Below are 19,493 nucleotides of genomic sequence, written 5' to 3' on the forward strand. Positions count from 1 at the left end.
GTGTGGCCCCGAGGTAGCCCGCCTCGCCCAGCCGCCTGGAACAGGAGGATGGATTATTTAATTTTAGTCTTTCCTTCTGGAGGAAGACGTGAAAAAGGAGCTAGGAGACAGAACTTTAATCTGAGCCATTCTCACTTTCTAGCATAGGGATCTGGGGTTGCTGTATCTGAACTATCACACTGCAAGTTTTTTGTTTGTTTGTTTGTTTGTTTTGAGATGGACTCCCTCTGTCGCCAGGCTGAAGTGCGGTGGCAACATCTTGGCTCACTGCAACCTCCACCTCCTGGGTTCAAGCAGTTCTGCCTCAGTTTCCTGAGTAGCTGGGATTACAGGTGCGTGCTACTACGCCAGCTAGTTTTTGCAGTTTTATTAGTGATGGGGTTTCACCATGTTGGCCAAGATGGTCTTGATCCTGACCTCATGATCTGCCCGCCTCGGCCTCCCAAAATGCTGGGATTACAGGCTTGAGCCACTGTGCCCGACCCAGACTGCAAGTTCTTGAAGGGCAACATCTGCAGCAGACTGACCCTACTGTCCCAGGCAGAGACCTAGCAGCGTGCACCGTGAGCATGGAATCAACATTAGACCAATGTCGTCATTGTCTCAGTGCCACTCCTCAGTGGCTGCAAGGCCTGGGCCACCCCCTCTTCCTGTGACTGTTCATATCTGTAGGCATGCCACCCACAGGTGCCTAGCAATTGGAAGGTATTCTTTCAATAAATGTCGGTGGAGTTGGGAAAGAAAATGCCAAAGTTGGGGGTCAGCAAAGAGCAACTCTCTCCAGCTCTGCTCTGTTTCCGATTAAGCAGTGGGGAAGGTCTCAGCTGTAGTGATGCTGAAGCATTTGGGCCACGCCACTGGCAAAGGACTTGAGGCCTCTGAGGCCCAAGAAGGAAATCGACAGTTGACTCTTTCCCTGGCAGTTCAACATACTGGTTCAAGAGCCAGCTTTACAAACAGACCTGGATTCCAATTCTAGCTCTGTTAACTTCCTAGTTGTAGGAACTTAGGCAAGGTAATTTTTCAAAACCTCAGCATCTTTGAGGAAGTAACTAGCTTATTATTATACTAATGTATAGTTATTGCAAGGATTACATAAAGCTTAGTGTCCAAAGGTGCTTAGTACAGGGCCTGCCACTCACTCCATGCATGGGCAATGGGAGCTTTTATCTGCTGTGTCTTGTAAATGTAGCACACACGGCAGTCAGCAACCACTTGGGCCCAATTATGTGTCATCCCTGGGGCACAAAGCCTCCCTTTGTATCCCTTTGCTCTAGCAGGAGGCAAAAACAAAGAACTCTAAATAGACAATTTATTTTCTAAGAATCAATATATTTTCTTCCTTTGAAATAAATACAAACCAGTTTGAAAGGTGGGGGAATCTATGGGAAAGAGAAGGGAAATGGGGACAGGCCCCAGTTTTTTTTTTTTTTTTTTTTTTTTTTTTTTAGTACCAAATGACTCTCGCGCGACCCGGAAACGCAGTTACAAATGAGAATAATTTAAATTCTCCGATAATTACAATATTTACAACAGCAGGGGAGGGAGTCACCTAGTGCCCCTCTTCCAGGCTGGAAGATGCCCGCTCACCTCACCACTGGTAGGGGCCTCAGGCCTCTAGGCAGTTATGGATTCTCCTGGCATGAGCAGGTGAAGGTGGTGGGAAGGCCTGTTTTATGCAGCATCCAAACTTTGGCCCACCACCCGCCCTCCAATGCCGTGAGGTCTCTGGAGCTTTTTCTGACCTGTGGGCCCTCCCTCTTCTTGCGCTGAACTGCCATTGGCCCTTGGAGTGTTCTGTACAGTCCAGCTGCACTTAGGGCAGGAGGGACCTCCCCCACCCAGCTTCCCCTGAGACTGGCCCCAAGACCAGAAATGAGTCAGTGCAGAGGCTGGTGCCACTCCAGGACAGTGAGCAAAGGGGAGGAGAGAGGTCACAGGGCACTGTAGGTTGGGCTGTGTTGGGCAGTATCAATCACTATCGCTGGTATCACTGCTCTGCTCGCCTTGTACCTTGCTGCGGTGCTGCAGAGCCCTGTGGTAGGCGATCTGTACTGACTTGCGGATGTTGGACTTGCGGCCCTCCAGCATCTTCTCCTTGTCTAGGTCCTGGTTCACACCCAGAGGAACCAGCTTGGTCCTGGGCAGCCACTGCCTACAGGACAAGGTTAAGATCAAATAAATCATCTCAGGGAGAATGAGCACCAGCCTTCCTCCTCTATTCACTCAAACACACCACCCAAGCACCCACTCTGGCCAGACTATGTGATGGTCCCTGCCCTCAAAGGACTGTTCATGGTCTAGTGATGAAAGAGCCCAGTCAACAGTTATACTGCATGGTGGCGGTGGGAGGGTAATCACAGGATATTTATGGGTACAAAAAGGAGGTGCCCTGACCTCACCAAAAATAGCTACTCTGTGCCATAGGCTCCAGGCAGACTTTACTGACATTGAATACCCTCTGCAGACAATTAACAAAAAGACTACATGTGTAAATGTGACAGGACAGGGATTCAGAGCCTGAATGTTTATGCCTGCTTCATCCTCATTTTGTCACCGTGGACGCAGAGGTGGGAAAACTAAGTCTAGAAGCCATCTGAGTCTGGGTGGGAGCCACCTCTATATTTGTCATAGTCTCTGATGGTCCTTTGGTTTCTAGCTACAGCTGTTTGTCTGCTGCAGTCCACTCAGCCTCTCAGACTCATGGTCAATACACTCCTTTGCTCAAAAATCTGTCCTAAGTCCCTCCCCCACTGATTTTTTTTTTTTTGTGATAGCCCAGTCTGCCTATTGCTGGAGTTTCTTGGCAGTCTGCCCCCTTACCACACAGGGCTACATCTGTGGCTACTTACCAGGTTCGTTTGTTGTCAAAGAAGAGGACGAGGTAGAGATGCTCTCGGGCTTCCTGGGTCATCTGCTCCCCAAGTTTCAGCACCTCCAGTGGGGGCACAGGAATGGGAACCCCATGGTGAAACATACCTTCTCGGGGCATCTTTGGATCAATGATCTGAGGGTATAATAAGAGTCTAGTTTGGTTCAGTCCACTTCCTCCCAAGGCTTGCCCTCCCCAAGAACTTGAAAACTACTGAAGTGAGGACAGAAAAGTTATCATGAAACTAGAACTGCAGTGCTGACCCTTGGCTTCTTTCTGTGCTAAATTATTTCAGAGCCCAAGGACCAAAGAGAAGAAAAAGGGAAAGATGGAGAAACTGGGTGGAGCTTCTAAGTGGTACTCAAGCTGTATCTGCCCACCAGACTACCTTGCCAAGAAACTATGCCTCACAGCTCAGCAGGGAGTAGGAGAAGTCTGCTGTGAATCTGTCTTCTGGGACTGGAAAGCAAGGGGCATGGTAAGAGAAGTGGAAGCGTACCAGAGCTGGGTATGATGGATACCCTCGACATTTGGCCCACACGAGGTCCAGAGCATCCAGCGGGGAGTCCTCATCCTCTGACAGCCAACCAGCTCCCCGGCCCAGACTCTTCCTTACCACTTCACAGGAATGGGAGAGAGGGGGTGGATCAGCAGCTGGGGGGCTGGCGAGGCCCTGACACTGGGTCCCCAGCATCCCTGGCCTTGGGCAGGGGAACTTACTGCTGTGGCCCACGCCGCGGCCAGTGCTCACGGAGTAGGCCTCATTCTCAGTGCCTGAGGTATCCTCACTGCTGTCCTCTGGGAAAGTGCCCCGAGAAAAGGAAGGTTTGCCCCGGCCTTGTTTTGAGGGTGTTGTGCTGTGGACAAAACAATGGGAGCTCAGCTCAAAGGAGGGGAAGAATGGGAACAACAGGGTATGTGCCCTCTGCTCTTTTAAACTCCCAGGGTCTGAGACTTTTGGAAAGCAGAGGCTATTTGAGAATTTCAAATTCAAACATCCACAGGGGCTAGGTTGGTGACCTGACTGAGGTGGGTTAGACGGAGCAGTGGCGGGTAGGAGTGCATACTCTAATCATCACCTTAACCCAGGATGGTTCTCTCTGTTCCATTAATGGTAACACCAATTTATTTATTTTGCAGAGAACCTTGAGTTTGAGCCATCTTAATCTAGACTGAGATGGCTGCCACCCCACTTCCAACTTCTAGGGAAACCTAGAAAGGCCCAAGAGCCCTGGAAGGAAATCCCGAGGCTGGCCTTGATCTGGAGGGCTGGTACCTGGTCCGGTCTGAGGCAGCGCTGCTACTGCTACTGCTGCTGGACTCAGAGTCTGAGCTGCTCCGGGGAAGGCTGCAGTCATTACGGTATACCAAGAAACTCTTCTTCACTGGCTGGTTTCCACTGCTGAAGCCATTGGCTGGTAAGTCTTGGTTGAAGGGAGGGGGAGGAGGGAAGGAACCGGTCAGGAAGATGTAGATCAGAGATGACATGCAGGGTAAAGAGGGACTTGGAGCTTGGGTTCCCCTTCTGTGCTGGAAAATTCCTCCAACCTTGGCCAGCAGAGCTAGCTCTGGGCAGTGTCTACCACAGTTGACCACAGCCCTGCCCCACCCCTTGCTTCCCTTGGCAGTTACTGGCAGGAGACAAACGGCTTAAAGGGCAGGAGATCCCCAAGGAAGGTGAGAAGAGAAAAGGTAAAGTGATACAATGGAGCAGGGGGCCCTGGGTGGGACTCTAGCTGGGTCATGGTGTCTCTGGGCCTCAGTTTTCCCAACTATAAAATGAGTGGGTGGAGTTAAAGGATCCCTAAGTGCCCTTCTAGCTCTCTCTTTTATGGGCAAATAAAGGGGTAACTAGGAGTATGCTGGGAAGAATGGCAGCTTTGCTCACTCTCTTGGGGGGATGGGTGATGGTGAGGCTCACCCATTGGGGGGTCTTCTGTGGACTTATCACTGTCGCTGTCTGAGCTCGAACTGGGCCGGGGGCTCCTACCCCGCTTGCGCTGACGCAGGGACCCCATGATGGGGAGCTGGGGGGGCCCCACAGGACTGCCTCCGTGGCTGGGGGTCATCTGGCTCTCCCGGTTTTTGGGGGGCCGGCCCGGCCTCTTGGGCGGTCCAGCTGTCTTCGGGTTCTTTTTGGAGAACAGAACTGAGGTTCTCCTGCCCACCTCATGTGCGGGGGTTGAGGACATGTTGGGACCCAGGCCTGGAGCAGAGAAAGAAAGAAGGAGAGTTGGTGAGGGCCTGATTGAGAAGAGTAGATATCCAGGGTCATGCCCTGGGTATAGGACCATTTCTCCAGCTAAAGTTGGGGAGATCATCTTAGGGGCTTGGAATTTGGAACATTAACTCTTATACAAATAGCCAGAGAGGCAGCTAAGAGGCCCCTGATTGGGGAATGAGGGAGAAAGTACAGCTAGCTGTGTAGGAGGGACCTCTGCCTGGGGAATGGCAGGGGTTGAGTGTGTGCTGCAGAGCCAAAGTCTGACTTGCTTTGGAGTCCACCTTGCTATGGGGTTCAGACCTTTGCTTGTCTCCTGGCTGCTGCTCTCCTCTGCGGCACTGTCTGTCTGTCCATCCTTGTCACAGGCTGCCGGGTGGGGTGTCAGACTACCCCGGCCTGAGGGGCCATGCCGCTCAGGCCCATCGCGTCCAGTCTCTCGCTGGTGGGCAAGCTTCCGCCGCAGCGCTGTCATCTCTTTCTTGATCATCTTTGCGCGCCGTGAGCGGCCTACACTCTGCTTGCTGGCATTCACTTCGTCCAGCCGCTCCAGCAGCAGCTTCAGCTGCTCTTCCACTGGCAAGTGCTTCTGGTTCTCCAGCAAGACCAGCCGCTCTTCCTCAGCTGCTAGGGATAGGGTTGGAGGGGAAAGGTCAGACTCAGGGCAGCCCTCAGGGCCCCTTGAACCTGGGCAGGCAGCAAGAAACCCACTCATCCCCCCTTGGCTTCTCACCAGGAACAGCTGTAAAATAGCAGCACCAAGATGTGGAATGGCAGGCACTGCTATCCATTCACCCAGTCTGGCTTCTTGGGGAGCATTCCTGGGGATAGCTTGCCACTGCTCAGCCTAGCTCCTTTCTGCCTACACTGCCTGCTCCCAGGAGGGGACTTTTGGAAAGCTGTCCATCCCTGGCATTGGCCTCTTATATGTGTGTGTGACATATCACCCACCATCTTCATTGCGGTGTGTGGCCTCATCTCCAGCCAGGCTGTGGGGGATATGCATGCCCGTCTCAAAGTCAATGCCCATTTTTTCTGCCTGGCGCCGGGCCTGGCGGAGCACAGCACCACCCTGCTCACGAAGCCGTACTGCTGCCCGGTAGAAGATGGTGTCCTTGGCGTTATACTTGAGGCAGTTGCTGACGATAAGGTTGAAGTCCTCCTCAAAATCATCAAAATTCAGGTAGCGGTAAGCCTCCAAGTTCTGCTTCATGGTGAAAAAGTCCATGGGCTTTTTGATGTGGTCTAGGTAGTCAGGTACCTGGGAGGGCAGGGCAGGTTTGTCTTAAGTGGAGATATCCTCCTCATAGCCCCGAACCCTGTTCCTAACAAGCCCCCCTGAAATGTATCCAGCAACCTCCTCCCACCACAGTTAAGAGGCAGGCATATAGCACAGGGAAAGGAAAGCTGGTTTCTGGTCCTGACTTTACCAGTCACAAGCTGTGTGACTTTGTCAAGTCTCTTCACCTCTCTGGGCCTACTTTTCCTTTCCTGGAAAATGATGATGAAAGTAGAGCCAAATATACTTTCTAGATTACATAAGGCTTTACTAAGACAATGGCTTGGGGACTCCTCTGAAAAGAAACACCACCTTGCATTCCTATAGTTCTTTTTACTTCACAGTAACTTATAAGGAGGCTGCTGCCTCAGGCCTCTCATTTTATACCTTTTAGAGAGAAGAGTCTGCCAGTCAGGACCTAGGGCTTCAGAGCTGGTTCTTTAGGTGCTGAGCCTTCTAAAGTCTCCGTTCTAGGGTTCAGCACCCCGAAAGTGTCTTCCTGCCCTGGGATTATTCATTTGGCATACTCAGTCCCTGCCTCTGGGGAAGGAGTGCAGACTGCCTCCCATTCTGGGCCCTTGGGGTTTGACAGGAACAAGACAGAGTCCAGGTGATACATGTGGCTCCAGTTCATCCTGCCCCAGAGCCACCAGCCCCTCTCTTCAAGGTCCCCATCTAGTCCCTGGCCCAGACCTGCAGCAGGGGTCCAACTGGGAGAGGAACAGAAAGAAGATGGAGTGAGGGGAAGGGATTCTTACTTCGTCCAATTCGGTTACCTCAGACAGAGGGACCGGCTCGCTGAAGATGTTGCCTGTGTCCTTCTCTTGGAGCTGCTCCAAGGTTTTGCGAAGGAGAATGAGGAAAGGGGTCAGTTGCATCTCCATGGCGATCTGCTGAACCTTGATCTAACACACAAAAAGGCCTGATCAGCCAGGCCTTGGCCAGTCCAGTGGCAGAGAAGTCTGAGGAGATAATCCCAGCTGGCCTGGGAACCCACCTTCACAGCTGGGTGTACTCATACAGGTCTACCTTCTACGAGGCTCCACCCAGGGAAACTTGCACCAACGATTCTGGTCTCCCCCTTTCTTGAACTACCAGCACCAGCTAACTATGTCATATAACCAAGGATTCTGTTCATACTCTCCTGTGACATTCTGCTTCCAGTAGATCTAAAATCACACTGAGGACCAGGAGACCTGACTCCAGCAGCAGCTCTGCCACTATCTGGCTGGAGGACACACACTTTTCCTTCTCCTGGGTCTGTTTTCTCTTTTATAAAATAGGACTGGCCCAGGAGCACTCACCGTCTCCCTTTTGAGTTTTTCCCGCTTGCGGATCAATTCCACCAGCAGCCGAGCTCGCTCCAAGTCATGCCGGAGCCGCTGCCAGGACTTGAGCTGTTCTTTAAGGGCCCAGTTCTTATCCTCAGAATCTCTCTGTAGAGGCAAAAGGAAAATCAGGAGATGATTACAGAGCCAGATGAAAGGTCAGCGGGGAGAAGAGAGCCCAGAAAACTAAGGTCAAGGGCAGGTCAAGCCAAAAGAGGGAGCACAGTAATTTATTGGTAGTGCCTCAATCTGTGTGTCCCCAAGGCCTGGCAGAGTAAATGCTTGGTATGTGTTTGTTGAATGAATACATAAACACATAGGAACAACATCTTTTCATTGAGGATTCCATGCTGAACCTGATTTAAGGGCTAGCTTAAAGGAGGAAAGAGCCTAAGCCCTCTGACACTAGAAGCAAATCTTGGTTTTAGTCTCCCCCTGGCCCTAGCTCCCAGAGCACACAGGGAACTGGACACAGTACCCCAACTTGATCACAGTTCCTTTGGGACTGCAGGTGTGTCTGTAGGCGACGAAGCAATGGGACCCCATTCCGTGACTGCCGCTTCAGTGTCCAGTAGCTGTGCAGCCTCTGCATGAACTGGCTCTTCCTTTGGATGGTCAGGCGGTTGGTGATTTTACTAAGCCTGGGAGGAAGGAAACAAAGAGTAAAACCTGTTGGGCCCTGATTCTCTTAAGCAGAGCAAGAGACTCCGGCCAGTGTGAGTTCCTAAATGGGGATGAAGTATCTCTTGTCTAAAAGGCCTGGGACTCTGGGCTTATGGCAAGGAAGAAAGAGCGGTGCCATCAATGGTACTGCAGCAGACAGGAAACCAAGGTCCTAGCACTAAACCAGATCCTTAACCCTGTACACCAAGAGTCAGGGACTTCCGCCCCTAAGACTGTTCTAGTCACTGCAGCCCAGAGTACTATTTGACCCTGGGAGCCCCACTGAGACTGAGCTTTTAAAGGTTTTAAGATTAAATACAACTGTACACAGCAGAAACGTATAGTAAATCAAATAAATGGCACAAGAGAACTAAAATAACCCTGGCCATCACAACCCAAATGAGCATCAGTAACCACTTCACAACTTCTTGAGCCTCCCCTTCCCTGCTTTTCATTCTATTTGTTTCTTCATAATTAGACCATGTTTTCCATTACTGCCAGTGGCAGTTCCATCCTCTTCCATCCTAACTTAACAAACCACACCATCAAAGTGAAGGGCAGTTCAAAACACGTTAGCTATGCCAGATAAAAGCTGACATTTCTGGCTTTTAATGTGAAAGTGAGGTGACCTGCTAAATATAACTATCTCTTTTGAAAATATGGGGGGTTTTTTGGTTTTGGTTTTTTTTTTTTAACTTCTACGCAGCTCCTGGGAAGATAGCCCAGTCCTGCTGTTCTACTCCTGGGAGGAAGATAGCCCAGCCCTGCCATTCCACTCAGGAGGCTACCAGTTCCTCTCTAGGAGGCTCCTTTGTCCCTCAACTGCCTGTCCACCTGCTCCCCACCTACCTGTGTGGTGGGATGCAGGGCACTGAGACCACAGGCGCTGCTGCTCGCTTCTCTGCCAGGATCTTTCGTGCCTTCTTCATTTTGATCCGGGACTTGGCCTTGGCCTTCTTGACTTTCTCTGAGCTCCAGCCCTTACCCTCATCCTCCTCCTCATCTTCATCCTCCTCACCCTCACTGTGGGACAGGGCAGGCAGGCGGCGTGCTGAACCTGGAGGCGTGTGGATGTCGCAGTAGGCTGTCTTGCGGACACTGAAAGAGGTGCCATTGGCGCCCGTCTCCCGCACAGGCTCCATCTTCATGTAAAGGCCAGCCTGCTGGGCGCATGTCACATGGAAGGCTGTGTAACAGTTGGCCTTGTGGCACTGGATGCAGGCCCCTGAGCCCCGTTGTTTGCAAATGTAGCAGGTGAGCTTCCAGCGAGCTGGTGGGATGTGCTCAATGCTGTCAATAGGCTCTAGGAAGACCGTGTTGGCAAAGCAGACCTCGGGGATCCACAAGGCACACACCACATGGGCCCAGCGCCCGTCATCTGTCTGCTTGAAGGCACCGCCCTTGTTGGGGCACAGGGCACAATCCACAGCACGAGAGGGTGACTGCAGGCAACGGCGGCACAGCCACTGGCCCTCAGGGATATAGGGGACACCATAGCACTCCTGGTGCACCGCCAGGTTGCACATGTCACAGAAGAGGATGACATTGCTGTTCTGGCACTCACCATCGTTGCAGATACAGCAAACAGCATCCTCGTCCACTAGCGCATTGGGGTCGCCTTTATTATGACTCTCAAAGTAGGACTCCTTCTCCAGCCGGTCCATTAGGTACTCAAAGATCTCCTGAGGGATGGGACTTACACCCTCTGTCTTCCGACGCTCATTCATGATATCCAGCCAGATGTAGTCCTCCTCGTCCATGTCATACTCTACTTCCTCATCTAGCTCCTCTGCAGACTTCTCGATGTACCTACAACAGTACATACAGGGAGCTCAGCTTTATATGGTTGAGATTTCCCTCCCTTAAAGGCAATGGGTCATTTGCCACTGAGCACTTACTCTCCACCTGTGCCTTTAGATGTGTTGTTTCATTTCATCCTCACCTTAACTCCAGATACTATACATACTATCATCATTTCTATTTTGCTGAAAATAAAACCTAAAGTTTGGGAGGTTAATCACCCAGCCCCAGCTCACTTGTGATAAAGTGGTAAAGCTGGGATGTGAACCCAGGCCTGCCACTACAAAGCTCATGTCCTAGCTGCTATATGTGATACCATCTTTGGGTTGCAGAGGCACAGCCAGCCTCCTCTAAAGGGAGGAAGGTAGGGCAGCTAGGACTCCTTGGAGTGGTCCCGATGATGGTACAAAGAATCAGGGGAAGAAGGAAGGTCCTTTGATGTCCCTGCCAAATTACATATAAGTAGCTTTAACACTGGTGGGCAGGGCCTCAACTAGACTGCCATGGGTCTTCTCTCAGGGCTCCTTCAAACTCAGGGTGCTATGTTTGTTCACTGGACAGCCTTGGGAGATAACAATCATAATAGCTAAGTTTTACCAAGCATTTACTATGAGCCAGGCATTGTGCTAAACTATTACATTTATTCTTACCACAGTCATAGAGTTAGTGTTCTTATTGTCCTCATTTTGTAGATGAGGAAACTTAAGCTTTGAGAAGTTAATCAAAACATAGACAGGTCACAACAATGGAGTAGCAGAGACAGAGGTATCAACCTCCAGCCCCAGTGCTCTTACTGTCCGCTGTGTATCACTGTGCCAACAGGCCTAGAACTGAGGGCTGCTCTACGTGCTTGTCACACAGAAGGTGCTCCTTGCCCTGCCATGCTATAGGCGGCCTGGACTCTGGCACTATAAACTATAGGGTACAAAGGAAAAAATGGGGCTTTGGCTTCTAAGCAAACCAGACTTAAATCCTGCCTCTGCCATTTTGTGACTCTTTGGACATTACTGCTGTTATGAACTTCAGTTTTATTGATGACAGAACAAGGATAATACTACCTACTCAGAAAGATACTGTCAGGATTATATGGAATTATAAAAATGAATCGGCTTAAACCTGGTAAAAAAGCTGCAAGATGCCAAAATCTTGTAGATGTCAAATAAAAAGTTATTATACTAACAACAACAACAAAAAAAAATGAATCGGCTACAAACTCTTTCCCTTTATGTTTATTTATATAGTGCCTTGCCCAGTGCCTACTACCCGCTCAGGCTCCAGCAGCCCCCAGCAGACCCAGGGAAGGAAGTGTGAGCACTTTGGTATAAAACACCACCTAACCACTAAGTCATGTGACCACATACAGACATGTGTGCAAATATGTAAACTTATCTTTTTATTAATAAGTTGTTTTAAAAAATGAATGAGCTAAGTCAAGTGGCACATAACAGGCCCTAGAAAAACGTTAGCTCCTGTTTCTCCTCCCATGGGGGAAATGCGACTTTGGTTGCTAGCGTGGGCCAGGCACACACAGGCTCTGGAGCCACATTGCCTGGGTCCTGTTTAACAGAGGGCAAGTGAGCTAATCTCCCTGGGACTTGTTTCTTCATCTATAAAGTGGTGATGCTAATCTGAACCTATTTCACGAAGCTATTGTGAGCATTAAATGAGTTAATGCAGGTAAAGTGCTTAGGACAGTGCCTGATGTGCAGCAAGCACTCAATAAATGTTAACTTACTAGCTTTTGTATGGCCCTTACCCACCTTCATAGCATTATAGCTATTTATATGTCTAACTCCTCCACTACAGTATAGAAGTGGGGGGTTGTGTCTGATTCGCCATACAGATACAGGCACTCAATACTGTTCATCTGAAAAAGGCATTTTGAAGGCAGAAGGGAGGAGAGAGACTGAAACATTGTAGGAAGCAGTTTCTTCCTTTTTAGCCTTTTACCTCTTCCCCAAGGTGACTGCAACCTCCCTATCTTTGAACAAGGGTATGACTCATGGATGGTGTGAACCATCTGGCTTCTTCCAAGCCTTGGCACCAGCTCTGTTGAGCACTAATTCTCACCCTTTTCTCTGCCATGACACACGTGATGTTATGTGATGGTGCATAACACACTCCCACAGGCACCCAGATTACAGGCTGCAGTACAGATAAGGTAGGCTGCATGTCATGTATAATTCCTGGCACACCAGCTGACATGCCACCCTCTCTCTCCCCCTCAAGGAAGCATATCAGAATGCAAGCAAGAGAAAGTGATGTTATTGGAGAGATGACCTCAAATCTTCTCAATTTATATAAAAAGTAAATCATTTCCAAAACTTGGGCAGTTTTACCAACAGTGGTAACAAATCCCATGCAATATACTTCTCCCAGCTGTTGGTAGTATACCTGCTGAGAATTGCTCCCCTGAAAAATGGATCTGATCCCCAGAAAGAGTGAATCTAAGTGGAGGGAGGAAGAAAAGGAGCTGAATGAGCTGGGCCGGGATGCCTGTCAGAGCAGAGAGCTGAAGGGCCATTGGGAGGGAGGGGAAGCTCAAAGAAGGGTCTGTGTGTTAGGAGTGGGGCAGAGATGGGTATGACAGTCAGTGTGAAAAGAGAAAACTGTGAAAAGACAGAAGGAACTGGAGTTGGACTGAAAAGATTAAAGAATGGGAGGAAAAGAGGGACATGGGTTTAAATTCAAACAGTGGAGAGATGAAAGTGCTACATGCCATATTGCTTGTGTTCCCAGATTTGCTTTTAAAGAACTGAGGTTTAGGTGGCTCACGCCTGTTATCCCAGCACTGTGGGAGGCTGTGGGCGGATCAGGAGGTCAGGAAATAGAGACCATCTTCACCAACATGATGAAACCCCCGTGTCTACTAAAAACACAAAAAATAGCTGGGTTTGGTGGCACGTGCCTGTAATCCCAGCTACTCAGGAGGCTGAAGCACGAGATCACTTGAACCCAGGAGGCAGAGGTTGCAGTGAACCCAGATTGCACCACTGCATTCCAGCCTGGCAACAGAGCGAGACTCCGTCCCAAAAATTAAATAAATAAATAAATAAATAAAATAAAAATTGAGGTTTAACATATGTGGACTGCATTTCTGGTAAAAAATGTTTTTTATATAAAAGCCTTTATGACAAATCCTCCTCAGAGATCAAGCCTTCTGATTAGCTGACAACAAAACTTATCACTGTTGGCAAATTAACTCATCAGAATGCTTTTTTTGCTTTGGATGCCAACTTTCAGAGAGGTTTTACACTTGGTTTTTGCATCATCCTTCAGCCAGGATTTCTCCACGTAGTTTCACCACCACACTGCCCCCCAAATACCTTCATCTTTTACCTCATGTTAAAGGAACAATTAAATGACAAAAATAGAAGGGCCACTGGAGGACTATTAAATATTGCTTAAGTATAAAATACTGCTTCAACATGTTAAAGGTTAGATGACAATAACAGAACCAATAATGTGAGAAATGCAGAGGTAGATTTACAAAGTGCTTTTAGTACCTTATGAAATCAGTGATCCTAGTCCTCTAACTTTAGGGAGGCAGAGGAATACTGTATGGGGTCCGTAAAACACTGTAAGTTGGATGCATTTCCCAAGGTCATGCAGTTAGGAAATAGAGAAGGCCAGGAATCAGAAAGAGGATATTTTGGCACAGTGGAAATAGTTACAGCTCAGGAGTCAGAGGAGCCTGGGTTTGAATCCCAGTTCAGCTATCTACTGGCATGTGATTTTAGATAAGTATGGCTGGGCACAGTGGCTCATGCCTATAATCCCAGCACTTTGGTGGGTGGATCACTTGAGGCCAGGAATTCAAGACCAGCCTGGGCAACATGGTGAAACCCCATCTCTACAAAAAATGTAAAAAACTAGCTGGGTATGGTGGCATGCGCCTGTAGTCACAGCTACACAGGAGGCTGAATAGGAGGATCATTTAAGCATGGGAGGCAGAAGTTGCGGTGAGCCAAGATCATGCCACTGCACTCCAGCCTGGGTGACAGAGCCAGACCCTGCCTCAAAAAACAAAAACAAAAAAAAACAGATAAATCTGGCACCCTTTCTTGACCATAGTTTCCTCATCTGTGAAATGAGAAAAATACTTGAGAGTTGTGAGAATAAAATAAAGGAGTGGCATGTGGCATTGTTGAGTAAGTGCCACCATTAGTGGGGTACCATTCCTCTCACTGCCCTGGCAAAATCAGTATTCTTTCACTATTCTCTATTCCTGCCACTCTCCTATCTGTGCTTCTCACCTCTCTCTGGCTCCTGAGCCCTGCTTGACCAGTTTTCCAGAGCTGCAAGATAGAGGTGGCCTTACCGGTAATAGGAAGTTGGCCGGGGTGGGGCATCAGGGGTGTCCTGTTCCAACTCCCGATAGACCACCTCTGGTAGCTTGGGAGTGGTGCTTGCAGAAACATTGTGGTGGTGGTGATGGTTGGAGTCCTTGCGCTTCTCCTTGTTCTTATGTTTGCCTGACTTGGGAGTAGTAGCTGGCGTCTCAGTGTTCTCCTTGTTGCTGCCATTCTCAGGGGCCTCCTCAGGGGCTTCCTCATCCTCTGACACCACATCCAAGTTGTCAAAGATGCTGATGCGGTGGACACGGCCATGCAGGTCCACCTCCACCATGCGCTGGGCCTGCGCATAGCTCATCACCTCACGGCCTGGTGACTGTGAGACCTCTGAGGGGCTGGGTGACTGCTTGTTGGCTGGGCGTGACTGGCGCCCTTTCTTCTTGTGCTTGCGGAGTGGAGTCTGTTGCGGGGGTGGTGGGTTGTCGTGGTCATAGTGGTACAGGTGGTACTCAATACCACTGTAACTCTTGTAGACCTTTCGACAGGTCTCCACCGGGCACTCGTATGGTGGCTTAGTCGCCCGCAAGTTGTGGCAGAAAGTCTTCACATCAAAGTCCACCCCCATGCTGTCACATCTAGAATATACAGATCAGTTAGCATAAGGCTGGAGACGAGTTACTGGCCACTTGCACCAGAGACCCCGGTTTTTCTAGTCCTCCCCCTCACTTGGTGTCACCAGGTCCTAGCCAGCCTACCTCTACAGTGTCTCCAAATTCCATCTCCTCTACCATGGCCCAGATCTGGACCCTCATCACGTCTTGCCTGGTCATCCTGCCCTATGTCTCAACTCCTCGAGCCCAATCTCATATCATATTGGAGAGTGATCTTTCTACCAGGCAGCAATGATACCAGTCTCCTCATTAAAAGCCTCCTGATGCTCCCCAGTTCCTTCAAGATAATCTTCCAAATTCTCTATGATAGAGCTCTTCTCACTGTCTGGCCCTAGTTCTCCTTGCCAGATTCTTTTTACAAGTTACAGCTGTTTCTGTCTATACAGGGGAACCTGCCATTCCCTGAATGTTGTAGCCTCTCATTCCTTTCTGATTGGTGGGCTCCTACTCAGTCTTCAAAAAACCAGCTCAAATGTCACTTCTGACACAACTACTTTGATTCTCCCATGGGGAGCTGTTTCCACAGCATTCCATTTTCACCTCTAAAACAGCACTTGACATACTGAAAGTTGTCTCCCCCTCTAGACAGGGAGCTGTGTAGTAAAGACACCACAGCCTATCCACCTCTGTATCCCCAGTACCTAGCATGCACTGGACACTCAGTTTTTGGCAAATGAATGACTTGTTGAATGAATAGCTGAATAAGGAGGATCACCAGATTGAGAGCTCAGATGGGATGAAGGCCATGTAGAAGGCTTAGTGGTGGCCAGTGATTTAGCCGTGGACTCCTGCAGAAATCAGTGGCTCACAGAAAGAATTCATTTACTTTTGAGGTCTTTATGGGGAGCCTGGTTCAGGGACTGAGTAGGAGATGTACCGTGAAGCCAAGTGAAAATTGAGGTCATTTAGTCAGTGACAGCAGCCTGTATTACATTTGAGCACTTCTTTCACCCATTCATGCAACAACAACTGAGTAACTACCAAGTGCCAGGCCCTAAGGGGACAAACACGAACACGACAATCTAGGCATGCTCAGCTCCATGCTGGTCTGCAGGGGCCCTCCCTTCCCCCTCCCCAACATTCTTGGGTGAGTGTAGACAGCAGATGGCACCAGGCCTCAGGAAGCCCAGCTTGGTCAGAGACTGCCCCAATTTCTCTCGGCCTAGTTGAGTTCAACAATTCAGCTAGGGGCTTGGCACCATCCCAGCCGGGCAGAGCTACCCTGAGCTCCCTGACAAAATAACCCCGTTGATCTCTCCACCGGCGCCTTAACCAGGCAGGTGGGCTGCTTCAGCTCCTCTGTCAACGGCTCCTGACTTTCACATCTGTAACGCTATACATCCAACTGCAACTCTCTTCTGCTTCCTACCTGCAGCTGTGTCTTTATAAACATAAGCCAACCGAAGCACAAACAAGCTCTCCTCTTTCCAAGCTGGGTCCCGGGTGAATGGCTCCCAAAGTAGCACAGCGAACCCAGCAATGTCCCCTTGGGACCCAGCAGCAAAAGCACAGGTGAGGGAGACAAGAACTTAGATCAGAAAGCCCGCGGAGAGGGCCCAAGGGGTATAGCGGTTGCATCTGCCCCAGGAGCTCAGGGGGCTGGAGGAAGCAGGGGGCGGGGGCCGAAGAGATAGGGCTGGGCCCCGGCAGTGCCCGCAGCCCACTCTCCGGATGTGGTGGCGTTTCCCCTTTGTCGAAATGTAACAAGTGAAACAAGGCTCCCCTCCTGCCACTGGCCCGGGCAGCCCCGAAAGATACACTGTTGCCCCGGGATGGCTGTTGGGAACCAATGCACTGTCAGTTCTCCCAGCTGGAGTTGCCAGAGAGGCTCCCGGGCCACGCGGCTCAGTGCGCGCCCCACGAACGCAGACTATCCCTTCCCTGCCGGCCACTCCCGCCCTGGTCCCAGGCCCGCACTCACCGGCCACCTCGAGTCCGGGCTCATCGCCGGGGGCGCCCGCCGGGGCTCCGACCCCACTTGGGGAGGCCGGCGGGGAAAGTCGGGCTGGGAAGGGGGAGCCCCAACTCCGGAGACTGTAGATCTCGCCACCCCGGCCCCCTGCCGCCCCACGCTGTGGCCCCGGCTCCCGGGGATTCCTGCGCTGACCCCTGCTGCTCCCGGTCCCGCCGGCGCCCCGGGGTCTCAACTCCGTCGACCGCCGCCCGTTTCGCGGGCCCCTAGGATGCCTAGCCTTGGGACCGGGCGCCGCTGGAACAATGGGGGCTCCCAGAGGCAGCGCGAGGACAGCGGCGGCGGAGACCGTGGCGGCAAAGGCTGTGGCAGCGGCGGCGGCAGCAGCGGCGGCGACGGCGTCTGCGCAGGGTAAACGTGGCTTCGCAGCGCTGTTGTGCTGCACTTTCGCCACGTATCCCTGCCCGTCCGCTGAGGCTCGAGAGACCGTTCTCTGAAATTCAGAAAGGACCCTAGACACCCAAAGGGCTCCTCTAGCTCTTCCATCTTAAAATGGAGTTTCTGGAGACTCAAGTCGCCGTACTCAGGACCTGGGGTCGTCGGGCGCTTTGTGGCGAATCTGCAGCCACGGACGGTGAGCGCAGGGCTGGGCGTGAGGAGCCCGCCCTTCTCCCCTCCCCCTCTGCGTCCTCCCTCTACGCGCCCTGCCTCCTGCTGGCGCCGCGGCTGCGGGAGGGACCTGGCCTTAGTCTCCGAGGAAGGCGGTGAGGCGGGGCCAGAGTAACGGGCGGGGCTGGGGGCAGGGCCCGGAGCAAGAGGGACGCAGGCTGGAGCCTAAGGGGACTAGAAGTTATGGGTAGGGCGTGGGCAGGGCTGGAGACTAGATCGGCCTGTGGGGCGGGACTTGTGGGGCGGGGCTTGTGGGGCGGGGGCGGTGCTACTGTACAGGGGAGCCCTGCTAGAATAGCGGGGTAAGAAGTGGGGCTAAACAGAAGAGGAGTACTTGGGAGAGAAAGGGCGGAGCTTTGGATGACCTGGAAAGTGGAGCTGCACTAGGAATAAAGAACAGAACTGGAAAAAACGACGCGATGTTGAAGGGAGCGGGCGGAGCTTGGGGAGGCAGGGGGCGGAGCTAGGAGGGGAAGGCGGGACCGATTAGGGATAACGGGGCGTGACGCAAAGACAAGAGAAGAAACTCGGAAAAGTAAAAATGCTAGAGAAAAGGTATGGGTCTGAGGGAAAGGGCTGGGTTTGGGGCCGATGGATGTGAAAGGGATTATGTCTGGTAAAGCGGTGAGATCTCTGTGGGTTGGCAGGAATGTGCTCCGGGTTAATGGTTGGAAGATGGTGCCAAAACAGCGGATTTAATGTGAATGGGTCACCTCCTAGCAGTGTGAACGTGGACAAGATCCGTTCTTCAAGTTTCTTATTTGTAAAATGGAGCTCGAAAATTCTATTGGCTGGTTCTTGAGGGTTTCAGAGAACTTGGATGGCAGGGGAGACATCCTTAAACAATGCTTCTCCAGTTTTGTCATTAAAGAGGAGCATGAAAGGGTCTTCCAGGGTTCTGGGACAAAGCCCAAAGCATCTGAAAGCTTCTATCTTAATGCAAGCTTTGCATTTGACCCACTAAAATGTATGTTTCCTATAAACCATCCCAATAAAATCGACATACCGGGAAGATATTTGCTGATTAAGATCTTGGGATCTGAAGTCAAACTGATGAATTCTCTTAAACAAATGACTCATCCTCTCAGAGCCTCAGTTTTCTTATGTGTAAAGTGGGAATAGTATATGGTACTTGTTCTCACACAGTTGTGAGAATTAAATGAGATGATGCTTGTAAATCACCTAGCACACGGTTTGATATGTAGCGAATGTTTAAAGAATATGTTAGCTGTTATCCTTATTAAAAGAATTCAGAAGGCCGGGCGTGGTGGCTCACATCTGTAATCCCAGCATTTTGGGAGGTCGAGGCAGGCAGATCACCTGAGGTCGGGAGTCTGAGACCAACCTGACCAAATGGAGAAACCCGGTCTCTACTAAAAATACACAATTAGCCAAGTGTGGTGGTGGGCGCCTGTAATCCCAGCTACTACAGAGGCTGAGGCAGGAGAATCGCTTGAACCCGGGAGGTGGAGATTGCGTTGAGCCAAGTTCACGTCATTGCACTCCAGCCTGGGCAACAAGAGCAAAACTCCATCTCAAAAATAATAATAATTCAGAATAAACGGATCAAAATAGAGTTGTACAAAGTCATCTCCTTTAGTTGTCAGGAATTTGTTTGAGAATCTGGTGAAAAGTATGGGCCATGTGCAGGATCTGGATTTTATGAAAAAACAACTATGAGCCTCTCTCCTGAGGAAAAACATACAAAGTTTCACTTATTAAACTCTTTGAAGAATGTATGAAGACGTGTTGGATGAACATGTTAGGATGGGGATGAACCTAG

General features: G+C 50.6%; 1 protein-coding gene across 10 annotated transcripts; it reads right to left on the reverse strand.

Annotated features, from left to right (window-relative positions):
- Positions 1-623: 623 nt before the first annotated feature.
- BRPF1 (bromodomain and PHD finger containing 1) lies at positions 624-17,520 on the reverse strand. Of its 10 annotated transcripts, none has more exons than XM_003927099.4 (14): positions 17,051-17,518; positions 14,485-15,093; positions 9,213-10,172; positions 8,179-8,341; positions 7,677-7,808; positions 7,131-7,277; positions 6,045-6,354; positions 5,397-5,720; positions 4,794-5,078; positions 4,149-4,296; positions 3,593-3,729; positions 3,372-3,490; positions 2,853-3,007; positions 626-2,155 (listed from the first exon to the last, which is right to left on the reverse strand). In XM_003927099.4, the coding sequence occupies exons 2-14, from the start codon at positions 15,081-15,083 to the stop codon at positions 1,972-1,974; spliced, it is 3,663 nt and encodes a 1,220-aa protein (XP_003927148.1). In that variant the 5' UTR covers positions 15,084-15,093; positions 17,051-17,518; the 3' UTR covers positions 626-1,971. The 10 variants fall into 10 exon arrangements, with proteins under 10 accessions (XP_039334841.1, XP_010336127.1, XP_074260923.1 ...); XM_003927098.4 differs by having other exon boundaries at positions 627-2,155; positions 7,149-7,277; positions 17,051-17,517; XM_010337826.3 differs by having other exon boundaries at positions 627-2,155; positions 5,397-5,717; positions 17,051-17,517.
- Positions 17,521-19,493: the final 1,973 nt, after the last annotated feature.

This window comes from Saimiri boliviensis, chromosome 8 (assembly GCF_048565385.1).
Source record: "Saimiri boliviensis isolate mSaiBol1 chromosome 8, mSaiBol1.pri, whole genome shotgun sequence".
NCBI classification, from domain to species: Eukaryota; Metazoa; Chordata; class Mammalia; order Primates; family Cebidae; genus Saimiri; species Saimiri boliviensis.